Consider the following 13,724-nt stretch of genomic DNA (forward strand, 5'->3'; position numbering starts at 1 on the left):
CTTCAGATCTACAACCTGCAATGACAAAAACAAAACACCCAAAAACAAAATATACAAAGATGAAACTAAAAATCCAAAAAACTAGCTAAATAATTACAAAATTCACAGGGTAAAGGCTCTAGGTAGCCAGATTTATCATTATGCCACACATATATTTAAAATTTTAAATTTAAGATGTGGTGCTTCAGAAAACCCTTCATGCATCCACAACAGAAGTTCTAATGATAAGCCCGGGATCAAAACCAGCTGGGCTCAATAGAAAATGCTATCCGGGAGTAGGCTGGTCCAATTGAAGACTTCCCCGAACACCCGATGATCTCAAGATCAAGGATTTCCTGCACAACTTAATTCAACCATCAACATAGAGAGAGAAAACGACAATAAAATTCAGATCTAATGGAGATACCTGCCATTATATTCAGAAATTAAACTATCATTCAAACCCTAGTGATCAAACAAGATACCTGTGTTTAAATCACTCTTCAATAAGCTAACATCAATGGCTGAAAGTAAATCTATGCAAGAAAATAAAACATCTTACAACATTTTTCCGAAGAGTAACACTAGCAGAGATTAACCCCAAAGTCTTTCTTTATTTTCACATAAAAAACGATTACAAGAGAGCTTTCACTTAGCAGACGACTCCAAGATGGAATGATCTCAACTAACAACTGACCCCCTATTTAAAGAAAATTTCCCCAACGGCTAGTTCGAGTGATCCTTGTCAAAGCGATCTCGACCGTCGATGAAGATCAAAATATCTTTTAATATCATCCGTCGAATTAAATTATTGAGGAAATTCGAAATTATCAATTAAATGCATTTTAATTAATTTCCTCAAAAAATTGAGTTTGACTTAACCCTAGGGACCAAGGGCCTAAAATTTAGCAAAATAATCATTTAGCCTTAGTCCCTGGACCTCTTAAAATTTAAATTTTTAAAGGACCCTCGAATTTAGCCTTTGGAAAATATAAAATTACCTAGGACCTAGGACTTATGAAGGGATAAATTATTTTTCTATCCCTCAAGACACTTTACATCATGATTTTTACATTTTTACATTTCATGGGGAAAACCCATTTGACATAGACCTTCATAGACTACCCAATTCTACGAGACAAATATAATCTAGCAGATCAAGCAATTTGTAATAAAATAAACTAACCAAATGGCTAGGATTATTCCCAAATCACTTTAACATAGAATTAATCTAGCACACTAGGACTCCCCTATGATTCTAATGACAAAATCCAATCCGGCTTTGGGGTTAGGCTGAAGGAGAACTCTGCTGACCATGGGTCGGTGAGACAAAACCTTCCGGAACGTAGATCATCACTAGAAGATTAGGTTTACCTAGGCCATTACATACATGACATAGATCCGCTAAGATTATTTACAATTTACACATGCAGACTGGGTTTACAAAATAACATGATCAGGCTGATGATGATAGTCGAATGGCATGTACACATTGATCAAGCGATATCCCTTTTGTGAAAAAAGGGGGTGTACTGCTATGGGTTGTTGACACGTAGCGGCCAACAATAGGTATTAAAGGACAAGGCTCCAATCACAACTGACAGGGAAGGTTTTGAAGAGGTGGAGGAGACTGCTCTTGATGGTGTATTTTGGGTACATGTGAGGGATGTTTTGCAATACACCAGGCCCATTTATAGCATGATTCATTTTGCAGATACAAATGCACTAGCAATTGGGCATGTGTATGAGCAGATGGATAACATGTATGATCATATTTACAAATTTGTGTGTGCACAATTGGGTGAAATTAATGTTCCTTATGCCAAAGTGCTACTCTACGTCATGGTTGGGAAAACCTGCACCTGGGGGTGGGGTTAGAACCAAACCCCATATAGATCCAGAGATACAAGTTGGGCATATGACAACATTAGACAAGTTGGTCCCTAATAGGGAGGAGTGTGCTAGATTGCATGCAGAATTAGGCAAATACTTTAGTAGCATTGGAGTGTTTGGTTCTTTGCATGCAATGGAAGATAGGGAGAATGGAAGCTATCACATGGTGGGACATGTATGGTAGCGGGGGACCTTCGGCAAAATTGTCAATAAAAGTGCTTTCACAGATTGTTAATACTTCTTCTGTAGAGAGGTGTTTGGTTCTTTGCATGCAATGGAAGATAGGGAGAATGGAAGCTATCACATGGTGGGACATGTATGGTAGCGGGGGACCTTCGGCAAAATTGTCAATAAAAGTGCTTTCACAGATTGTTAATACTTCTTCTGTAGAGAGGTGTTGGAACACTTATAACTTCATCCATAATGTGTAAAGAAATTGCATCAATGAAAAACGGGCAGAAAGCTTGGTTTTTGTGCACTACAACTTGAGGTTGTTGACACATTATCATGGGCGGGCTCGCGCTGAGACATCATATATGACTTGGGACAACAACCTAGAGGAAGATAATTTGGAGGATGGAGCTATACATTTAGAAGAATAGGAAGCATAACTTTTGAAAGACGATGATGAAGCAACAACAACAAAAACCATGCCACCCCCATCGTCTAGTAGTAGTGCTCAAGTTCCTCAAGATTTGTTGCTACCACCTCCAGCTACAACCTCACGTAGAGGTCATGTGCCTTCTTGTTTTGGACATGGCCGTTCGACTATGTAGGAGACTCCTAATAGACCACAAGCTTCCTAGAAATTAGACATTTCTCGTGGTTAGGGGCCCAAGCAATAGATAATAGATTTACTTGTCTTTTATAGCTTCTAGTAGTTTTTATAACTGTTGAATCTTTCATATTTATTATGATATTTTTTATAAACAATATATGACGATTTAAGTTTGAATTTTGAAGTTGGCAATTATAACTCATTAGGAATGCATTATGAATATGATGCTTCATGAAAGTCGAAAGTTGAAACATTTCATTTCAGGTTTGATATTCTTTGTTATAGTTTGGTAATGGTTACAAGTAAAACTTTAGTGATCACTGATGACAAATGTTATATATTGAATTTTGAAAGCTTGAAACTTTAAGATTGATGAATCATGAGACTAGATATGTTGTAACATGTAACTTGTGGACATGTGGTCGATGAATATAATAACTTCTAGATGATTGATGTTATATTGTTTAATCCATGTTTTTATTTTTTTTATATTTAATTCATCATTCTACATGCTTTTGTTGACATATATGCATCAAAATATATAAAAATATTTATTATATAAAAAAATTTACTATCGATTCGCTCCTGATTCGGGAGCTTTTGAAAATGTTGCTTCCCGCTCTTGTTTTTCTCCCGCTCTCAAGCATCCCTAGCTGAGCACTCGAATGTCAAGCTTTTGAAGATTGGGTACTCCGTGACCATAGTTTGTCCACCATGCATCTACAACAAATAAGAAAAACATAAGGAAAAAATTGAAATTTGAAAGTTGAAGTTAAGTATGAAGAGGCAATGAAATTAGAAATAGACTAAAGCTTATTTGGCATTTTGGTCTTCCTATCTTAGATAGCCATGTCAAAGCTAAATGTGCCACTTGCCATCTTGTATAACTCCATTTATTTAGAAATTTCTACATGTTCTACTGGCTATGACACCTTCTTCCGAATAGATAAAAAAATTTATCGATGACCTCAACATCAAATATAAAACTAGAGGAGTAAAAGAATATGGGGTTCTAGTAGATCCCTGCAACATGAATGGAAGGGGTGGAGTGTATTGTTCCATCGCTCATCAATCACTCTCCATATTAGTTGCTGTTTTTCAGCCCCCTCATCCCCCTTATCCTCATAATAGCTACGAATGTATTCTTTGGCTTTATCCATGGTCTCATACAAGTAGTCCATTGCGGACTTGTCTCCATCAACTAATTGAAGAACCTTTACCAAAGGTTCAGTAATGGTACACACCTGCACTTCTGCCCAAATGTTCTGGTGTGAAACTGGCCTGCATATGGCCTCTCCCTCTGGCTTGCGGCTAATGATAAAGCATTCTACTCCTCTGAAAGAAACATCAGTTGTTGTTTCTCAAACCCTTCATCTTCCTTATCCTCATAATAGCTACGAATGTATTCTTTGGCCCTATCCATTGCCTCATACAAGTAGTCCATTGCAGACTTATCTCCATCAACTAATCGAAGAACCTTTGCCAAAGGTTCAGTAATGGTACACACCTCCTGCACTTCTGCCCAAATGTTCTGGTATGAAACTACCTTACATATGGCCTCTCCCTACGGTTTGCGGCTAATGATAAAGCATGTTACTCCTCTAAAAGAAACATTCTCTTCACATCCCCATAGAATTCAAGAGATATTGAAGAGATATGAAGCTAGTGGCAAACCATGTAATAGTAGGGTGCACCAACTCCTTGTTATTGGTGAATCTTCTCATCAAATGAAGCACAAATGCATGATTGTATATAAATTTTGTTATGCTTTTTGATGATTCAACAATATCCTTGACATAAGGAATTTTTCCTATGTCCTCTAACATCAAGTCAATATAGTTTGTAACACAAGGTGTCCAAAGCATCCATAAGCATCTTGCCAGCAACGACATAATCTTTAGCATTGTCCATTATGACCTGGACAACATGTTGTGGACCTACCTCCTGAATGAACACGTCCGACATATCACATAATAGTCATGCATCTTTGATATGTGCACATGCATTAACAAATTTCATAAACATTGCCCCTTGGGACAATTAACTAAGAAGTTAATAAGGGTTCTACCATTTTGATCAATCCGACCATTTGACATCACAATGCATTTCATGTGTTCCCATGATGCCTTGAATTCCTCCAATCTTGCAATGCAATCGACCTTTTCATTTTGAAGAATAGTCCCTCTCAAGTCATCATAGGAAAGGGATTTGTACCTTGGGCCAACAATGGTAATAGCATCAACTATACGTTGGTAAAATGGATTGTTCTTGGCAATGCTGAAGGGAATGCCACTCCATAGAAAACACCTATCCACCAGCTTGTCAGCTTCTTCCTTCTTCTTTTTTTAAGCATTGACTTGATAGATGATTGTGCACCCGGTGTGGTTCTAGGAACAAAAAATGATGAGGTAGCTGCAGGGCTGATTGTAGAAGCTGATGCTGAAGAAAACCACTTTCACGGTCACCTACCACCACTCCACCCCTTGCCATTTGAGTCTCCATAGCTTCCTTGTTAATTCCGGCTGACTCTTTATCATCTAATGATTTGATGTCAATATGGATGATTTTTTGGAGATGCAATTGGGCAATGTCCTATTTCATGTCCCTGAATTTGTGTAAAGTGTTATTTCAATCACAATATGCCCCCTGTCATATGCTTCCCACACAACTTGCAACTCAAATTTTGTCTATTGAACCCTTCATTGGGTTCACCATATTCCCACATAGGGTCCAAATGTCTTTGCATATTTATTGAATTCTTTAATGTAAAATTGGACTTATGGCGCAAGAATTAAAAAAATATATTAAAAATCAGCGTTTTGACAATAAAAAACCCTCTCCACTGAATAAAACAATAATGTCCAAAAAACACACACCCTGCTCTAGCAAAATCATGGAAAATAAATTGGTGACTGAAACCCAAGGAAGAAACAAGTAGAACAAAAAAAACAGGGCTGAATTTGATTCCCATACCTGCAAATCTGCCACCAGTTGAGGAAAGTCGGTCCACAATCTAATTTTCTTTGAGTGGGATCCTAAATACCGTTGGTTTCTCTTGGCTTAGTGGATTCATTCTCCTCCTCCTCTGCTCTCTAACTTGATCGCTGTTTGCAAAATGATACAAAAAAACCAACGAAAAAACTTTATAAACATGCATGTGCACTTACCGATGGTTTTTCACATTGACTTGCGATTTAATCGTGATTTTTACTATTAAATCATGATTTTTTCAGTAAGGAAAAAATCGCCGTAAAAATCAGTCAAAAATATAGGGGCTTTGAAAAAAGCATGATTTCCTGATTTTATCACAGCGATGTTCACAACACTGCTTCTGATCTTTTCTAAGATTTTAAAGTGTGAATATATGGCCAAGAAATGAGATGTCACAAGTAGTTTGAAACTTTAACCAAAGAGCAAAACATCGGCAAGAAGGAACACAAATAGGTATTAACTTATTAATTGATTAAACTGTTGAAGAATGCAACTAGGTTCGGTCTTTATAATTGTACTTGAGTCATAATGAAATATATTCATCAAAAGAAACCAAAAGAAATTTTATTATTAATTAAATTGACTTCTTAAAGCATGGGTTTCATGCTTGGGTTAATTGTCATAGATCAAGCCTCCATTGTAGGCTTTAGGATTTTTATTTAAGTCAAAGTCAAATTTGTTTTGTCAAAAGACTCCTCCATCAAGTCACCTTGCAAGGTCAGCCTCCAAACAAATACTCTACAAGTCAGCTTATTTTACAGTGGGAGACAACTATAAATAAGTTCAGAGCATCTGAGAGAAGGGAGTTTGGTGATCACAGAGGAGGGCAAGCTTTCACAGAACCAAAGTGCAAAACCTTTTTCTGGGCTATCACTACAAGACGAAAGTCTGGGCTGCCACAACAATGTATCTCTGTTATAAAGGACCGAGTTATAATGGTGCCACTACAGAAACAAAGAACTGAGTTATATCCATATTGCCACCATAGGATCAAAACACTGAAGTATATCTCTGTTGATGAAGATTAATGAAGGACCGAATTAATGATGCCACTGCAGAACTGAAGGGTAAGAGAAGCCGAGTTGTGATGCCATTGCAGAACTGAAGTGTGGCACAAATAAAGAATGGTAGAAGCATAATAAGGAATGTCACAAGACCGAAACAAAAGGAAGTTGCCTCAGGATTGAAGCAAGGAAAGGATGCCACAGGATTCAAGTATGAGGAGGATGAAGGACCGAATTAATGATGCCACTACAGAACTGAAGGGTAAGAGAAGCCGAGTTGTGATGCCATTGCAGAACTGAAGTGTGACACAAATAAAGGATGATAGAAGCATAATAAGGAATGTCACAAGACCGAAACAAAAGGAAGTTGTCTCAGGATTGAAGCAAGGAAAGGATCCCACAGGATTCAAGTATGAGGTGGCTGCCACAGAACTGAAGCCCGAGAAAACTGTGTTTGCAAAGTGTTACTCACAGAACTCAGAACTGTAGAATAAACAATGATGACTCGATGGAGGGAGTCTTTAGTCTAGGTTATAAGGGTTTTGGTCATCTCAACTTTGTATTGAATCTACTGAAGGAAGGAAGAGTTCTTGACTGGGTTTTCCCCTACGTAGGGGTTTTGCCCTGGCTGCGTGCCTATATCTCGTGTCCTCTTCTATTTATTGATTGGCATTAGTCTTGATGATAAGAATAAGATAAATTGAAAGAAGAAAAATAATAATGAAACATCACAAGATAATGTCATAATACGAGAAATCAATTAACTTGCCACCCTATTGGATTTCTCAACATAAACAACCATAATGTTGATTACTAAGCCATTCCGTACCTTTTTATGGTCTTTCTAGATAATACCAGGGTTAAAGCAGCACAGAGTAACATAAAGATGAACACACTGGGGACTTGATAAGCTTATAATTAGAGTTTTCCTAACTAGAATATCATGTAGCTCTTAATTTATCTTGGTTGACCCGCAAGAACCTTTCCCTGCTTTTTAATGTGATTTCAAAACAAAATAACAGTTCATTGAGGTCTAAATTGGGAAGCAGCAGGAGGCATAAAATGTCAAGTAATGTCCTTAAGGCTTAGTCCTTAATCTCTTTATGTTGATGTCATTTCTGTTTGAATTAAAGGCAAAGGGGAGGGTTATCTAATAATAGTAATCTCTCTGTTCTGTTAACCTTTTACAGCTGAAACCTTTGCGATATTTTTTCCTTGCATGTAAAAGTCACTGTCAAAATAAATAATATATAGTATTGTATCTATCTTGCTTTTGTAGGTGAGACTCCTCTGATTCATGCAACTCGACAAGGACACTTCCAGACAGCTAAATACCTTTTGGAGCATGGTGCAGATCCTGCGGCAACTTCTAATGAGTTGGGAACTGCAGCCTTGCATCATGCGGCTGGGACAGGTTGATTGCTTGCACTTCATTTCTTTTTTAATTTTTGGTTAGAACAATTTGTGTTGCAAGTCAATTAGTGCAGGTGATATTCCAGAGAACTTGTGATGATGGATCTTTCTTCTGATACTGATAGTTGTTTCTTGTAAAGCTGGTTCATGTAGTTGTTTTGAAATGCACCATCGTACTTCCTGCCTGGTCACACTACCTTATTGCTATTAATTCTGGATGGATTCGAAATATTTTCTAAAGTTGAGGCCAAATATAACTATTAAGATTTGTTGTGATGGATTTGCTTGGATTTTGTATTTATGCATCCACAGGGCCAAATGCTACCCCAGTTCATAAAATTGAGTAGACTCCTCCTAGCCAGAATTCCAACCGTCCTCTCTCTTTGCTTTGTATAATTAATTCTTCTCGTCTTAGATGAAATCAGAGAACTTGATCTGTCTTAAACGAAATCAATGAAAATATGTCTTTAGCCAAAATACTATGCTTACATAGCTGTTGTGCCTACTCTCACTCAATCACTAGCTGCACAGTTATTGTGGGCACTGGATTCTCTTCGTTGAGTTACTAGGTTGCGAGGTTCATTTTTTTTCCAGGTAATTTAGCCCAGGCACTTTTCCTCATTCCAAGGATGGTATGTAGGGTAAACCCTAGATTTTTTAGGCACAAGGTCAGGTCAACAACAGGCTCAAAGGCATTACGACAATACACTCTTTATGAGCTCAACATGTCACCTATGGGAATATAACGTGGGTGGGGAGGATAACTTTCTATCCCACAACCAGTCATGTTAGATCCAACTGACAGTTGCAATATTCACTTGGTTTTATGAGTGCACATTTCACAAATAAAGAAGGTTTATTTCCCATTCAACCCTATTGTGGTTGCGTTAGCTTTAAATGCTACATGTTTTGTTTAATAGTGTTTCATATTCGCTTTAAATGCTACATGTTTTGTTTAATAGTGTTTCATATTCTATGCTCCCCATAATTTAATCTCTTTTTGTTATATGCAATGACTAGCTACAAGTTGGTCTAGTATTGTGAACAGTATTATAGTCCTCCTAAACTCCACAACTCTAAGGTTGTCAGTTGGCATAACTCTGGACATTCAACTTGTGGTTCACTTGCCTCCTACAAAATTGTCAGCATGCTTCTTTTCGCGAGTTGCAACGATTCTAACTATTCATCTTCCTATGTTCACAATGTTTAGCTAGCAAATTAGTAATCTCTAATTCAGAAATTTGCAATGCCTTACGTGTAAAAATGAAAATCACAAAATCCAAAGTTACATTCTGTATACGTCTTTACATACAAAACAAAGAAAGGAAGGAAAGGCATAGGTCCCTATGCCCTTGACAGATTGCAGTAGATAAAATAAGAAGAGGTTTGTGCCACAGCAAAAGACCATTGGAACTGCAACACTGTCATCTACCTCAAAGAGTGGTCAAGAAAACTATCTGCCATCCAGGATGACCTGTCTGCAAATACACAGGGAAGAAGAATGGCTTCAACAAAGGAGAAAATAAGAGTGGATTAAATTTAAGGCACATTAGGGGGTTCCTCCCCCACTATATGCTCTTCAACCTGCAAGATTCATTGAGTCCTTGCCACAGCTCATTTAGAAAGTTTATCCTTGCAAGAGAGTTAAATGATCTATGAAATTGGGAATACTGAGTTTCTTCAAATTGACCATCAATAGCAAGGACCTGCTCCAGCGAAGAACTAAGGTAGATGTTTTGCATTCTGAAACATCCTTCCCATTCAGGTACCAAATTTGAATCTCCAAAGGCTCGGATCTTTTAGACTCCTTTTTGAATAGCAAGTTTAAGAAAATTTCAGAGGGGATGGAGTTCATCCCAGTTGTTTGTGCCCGTGCCTAACCCAATTTGAAGGAGAAAAGGCACTGCTTTGACAAATATAAATCTCTTCCATTTCCACAAGGGTCAAGGTTTCCTTGGCTTGCACTGTACAATAACCCCAATCTCTTAGATTTATCTATTTCAGTTTTTAGATCGTCAAAAACATATCTTATATTGTGAAACACCTTCATGTATATTCATCTCTCATCTGCTCTAGAAGGGTCAAGGTTCCCTTGGCTTGCACCATCCAAAAACCCCAAGCTCTTAGATTTATCCATTTCAGTGTTTAGATCTTCAAAGACATATTATATTGTTAAACACCTTCATGTATATTCGTCTCGCATTTTCCTTTTGGGATTCAGCCCTCAGCTCCGAGGTCATGTTACCGATCCTCCCACCTGCACTATGCCCCATGGATCCAACTCTATGAATCAGTGGTATGGTGATTGATTGCAAAACCCATCATAGATATACATCATACTCTTTTACTGCCCACCCCATCCTCAGCAAATCCTATTGTGGGTATATAATCTTCCAAATACATTGCGCTAGTATTGATTTCATGATGTTTCAGTCCAGACTAATGTGGTCTATTATCATTCTGATCTCGATAATGGACCAAACTAATGTGGTCCATCATCATTCTGATCCTAACTGTGGACCACATTAGTCTGGTCTGAAACATCAATGAAATAAATATTAATGTGATGTATTTGGAAGCGTCTATACCCTTGAGACTTGTTGCAAATGTCACATCTCTTGATCTGTCCTCTTAATTGCAAGAAACGTCTCTTTATTTCTTAGAGGAAATGTAAATTGGTTGCTGCTTTGTGCTATTCCCTAAATCTTCTGTCACGCCATCTTTTCCAGCTACCCCATCCTCCCCTTTGATTTTTGACTCCCACTCCATGTTCAGTCTTATGACTATCCTCTGCGATATACCTCGGCATCGTGTTCTGATTACCTCCCCCTCCCACAACTCCTTGCTACTTGTTTTTTTGCACACACATCCAAGAGGCCTTGTAGGAGATGAACACTAGCAAAGAGACAGGCGTGGAACTGTTCCAAGCCAAGCTTCTCAAATATGGTAGATGAACAGTTATTGACTACATCACTGATTTGTTTAACCGTGTTGTCTGTTCAGGTTTTCCACATGCATGGTCCCATCACAATATTTAGCTGAGTCATAAATTGGGAGCCAACTATGATCTGAACAAGTATCAGACAATCATGTTGGGACATCAAAATCTAGTAGACCTTGGAGAGGGAAACCCTACAAGACAAGTAGCTAGATCAAGTGCTAACTGCTAACAATGGGGCAATGGCCCACTGTCACCGCAGCAAAAATCGCCCGCTCTTTATGGATTTTCACTGATGGGAGTAGTTCCAGTAAAGAGCGAGATAACTTAAAATAGATAAGCTAGGTATATTGCATAGACTCTGGAGTGATCAAACTAGAGTTCATTCAAGAAAAGTGAAGAATTTCAACCCCCACTCCGGTTATCAGTTTTCCTTATCACTCCATGCATTTTATTTTAAATCGAAGCATGATAAAAATCATAAAATCTGGAAATGACAATATTTTCTGAAAACACAAATTTAGATATTTCACAACTGCTGAAATTGCATAAAAAAAAACATCAGAATTATGACAGCCACACACAGAAAATAACACAGTGATTTTTGGTCAATGTGACCCTGGAAAATCCCCCCCTACAGAGAAACTGAAATACATAGTAAAAATTCCAGCAACCACAAATTACAACTTATCTCGATTTCTGTGCTTGAACTCTCCTTTGAAAATCGTGCCAATCAGCGAACTGCCAAAATAAAATTTTCCAGCAATAAAACAACATTAAATGCTGTACGGTCTGCCTTGAATATCGTGCCCTGAACCTGCTGTATGGATTGTACAGACCGTATGGATTTCAGTAGTGTGATTGCCTTGAAAATCGTGCCCAAAACTTGCCTTGAAATTCGTGCCCTTGTTGTTGTCCATCTTCCTCTATTTCTATGCCTTTCTCCTGCTATATAGTTTTGCCTTGGGCTGCGTGCCAATAAATGCTGCTGCCCAAATTTGCTAAAAAGTCTTCTTGCAGCTCTCCTTCACTCCCTCACTGCTCAGAAGTTTTCTCCTTGCTCTCTCTTCCCTTTCTCCTAAGTGCTCATGAAAGAATGAAATGATCTTTGTCTCTTCTTTTCTCCTTTTACTCTCTAAATGACCTTTTGGGTTACCCTAAGATCTAATCGCTGAGATTCATTTAGATCTAGGGATGAGAATAAATGTGATTTAATTCTCACGTTCTATTTTTTAACTCACCCACTTAAATAAAGACCCACTTAGCCTTTTATTCCCATAGTCACTTTTTCACTTTCTAATTTTTCATTGACTTTAATAAAGTCACCTTTAAATTAGAATGTAACTTTACCACTTATAAAGTCACTTTAGGAGAAAAGCAATGTTTTACGAAACGGCCGTACCGAAACGGAAACGGCCGTTTCGTTCCGTTTCAACAAAAAATTTGCTGACCCGGCCTTTGACCCGGCTCGGCTGGCCGAGTCAGCTATGACTCGGCCGAGTCAGCCAATGACTCGGCCAGGTCATAGCTGACCCGGTCAACCCGGCCGGGTCACGTCAAAAAACGGCCGTTTCGTTCAAGTTCAGAAAATATATTTTTGCCTAGACTCTAGAGGGATCTTTGGGACTTTGAGGCTAGATCATGGAATAATTCCAGACCTTTTAGCACGACAGAAGGCCCTCCTTTCTTCAGACAAGCTAGTTACATAGGATATTGTTGAGTTGAATCCTCCTGAGGACTTGTTTAAACTGAACATTGTTACACAGGGCCCATTGTGGAGAGACTGGGGATGGTTGTTTGGTAGGAAAATTCAGCAGTGTGACTCCAAGAAACTCTACTTCCTGTTACATAAAAAACATGTCTTTTCTTCTATGCTTAATGCTTGTTTGAATTCTTTAGATCCCGAGGACAGGTGGATTCACAGATTGCATACCGTTTGTCTTATCAGTTGCAGGTCTTTATCTGGCTAGTCATTTATCAGGGGCTGCCATCCAAGGCCCATTTGACGAATAGTGGGCTTAAAAAAGGACTTTCTCTAGTGTCTGGTGAACCAAAGACAGTGAAACACATGGTTTGGGACTGTCACTTTGCTAGACACTATTGGCAGTGCCATATACAGTATCAGCACTGAGCTTTATTCGAAGGGCAGGTGCATTGTAGAGCAGCCCTCTTTGGCGACTGCAGCTATCTAGTGCTCTCTGCCTTTGCGAGCATTTGGAACTACCTCAAAATTACTACATTCTTCATTATCTGTAGGTTAAGGTGGAAATTTGTTTTTGTTGATGTTGTCACTTCAATTCAGTCGTTGTCTTCTAACAAGAGGGAAGAGATATGTATGCAATCGTCGGCTAAAGGTTTTCTTGTTATGAAAGATGCTAAAAATATGGACACTCCAGCATATTCTGATTGTATTTCTGCTCCAGCACTGATTAAGACTCAAGAGTATACACTTATCACATGATATATTATATACAATTCCAGTTTTGTTTTTCTCTTGTAGATACTCAATGTTAGCATAGAATGTATTTGCAATTTAGAAAGAAAAGTGCATGGAGCTTATATAACTTTGAGGTTGGCACTCATAAAACCAATCTAAAACAACAATCTTTTATTTGCCCCAATAAATATTTAATGTATTTTTTACAACGACCGAGTCATTGAAATCGAGCCGGCCGAGTCATTGCCGAGTCCGAGTCCGAGTCCGAGTCGATCCTCGGCCGAGTCCGAA

At 38.3% G+C, this 13,724-nt stretch overlaps 1 protein-coding gene across 3 annotated transcripts in view; it reads left to right on the top strand.

Moving 5' to 3' along the window:
- The window catches only part of TPR10 (ankyrin repeat family protein), a 424,227-nt gene that overhangs the window by 55,542 nt on the left and 354,961 nt on the right, over positions 1 to 13,724 (top strand). For all 3 annotated transcript variants that reach the window (XM_089410812.1, XM_089410813.1, XM_089410814.1), the window contains exon 4: positions 7,925 to 8,059. In XM_089410812.1, coding sequence (XP_089266938.1) covers positions 7,925 to 8,059 — 135 coding nt within the window. The remainder of the gene's footprint in view (positions 1 to 7,924; positions 8,060 to 13,724) is intronic.

This window comes from Pinus tabuliformis, chromosome 3_1, assembly GCF_031772625.1.
Source record: "Pinus tabuliformis cultivar Carrire ecotype Pingquan chromosome 3_1, CPIR1, whole genome shotgun sequence".
NCBI classification, from domain to species: Eukaryota; Viridiplantae; Streptophyta; class Pinopsida; order Pinales; family Pinaceae; genus Pinus; species Pinus tabuliformis.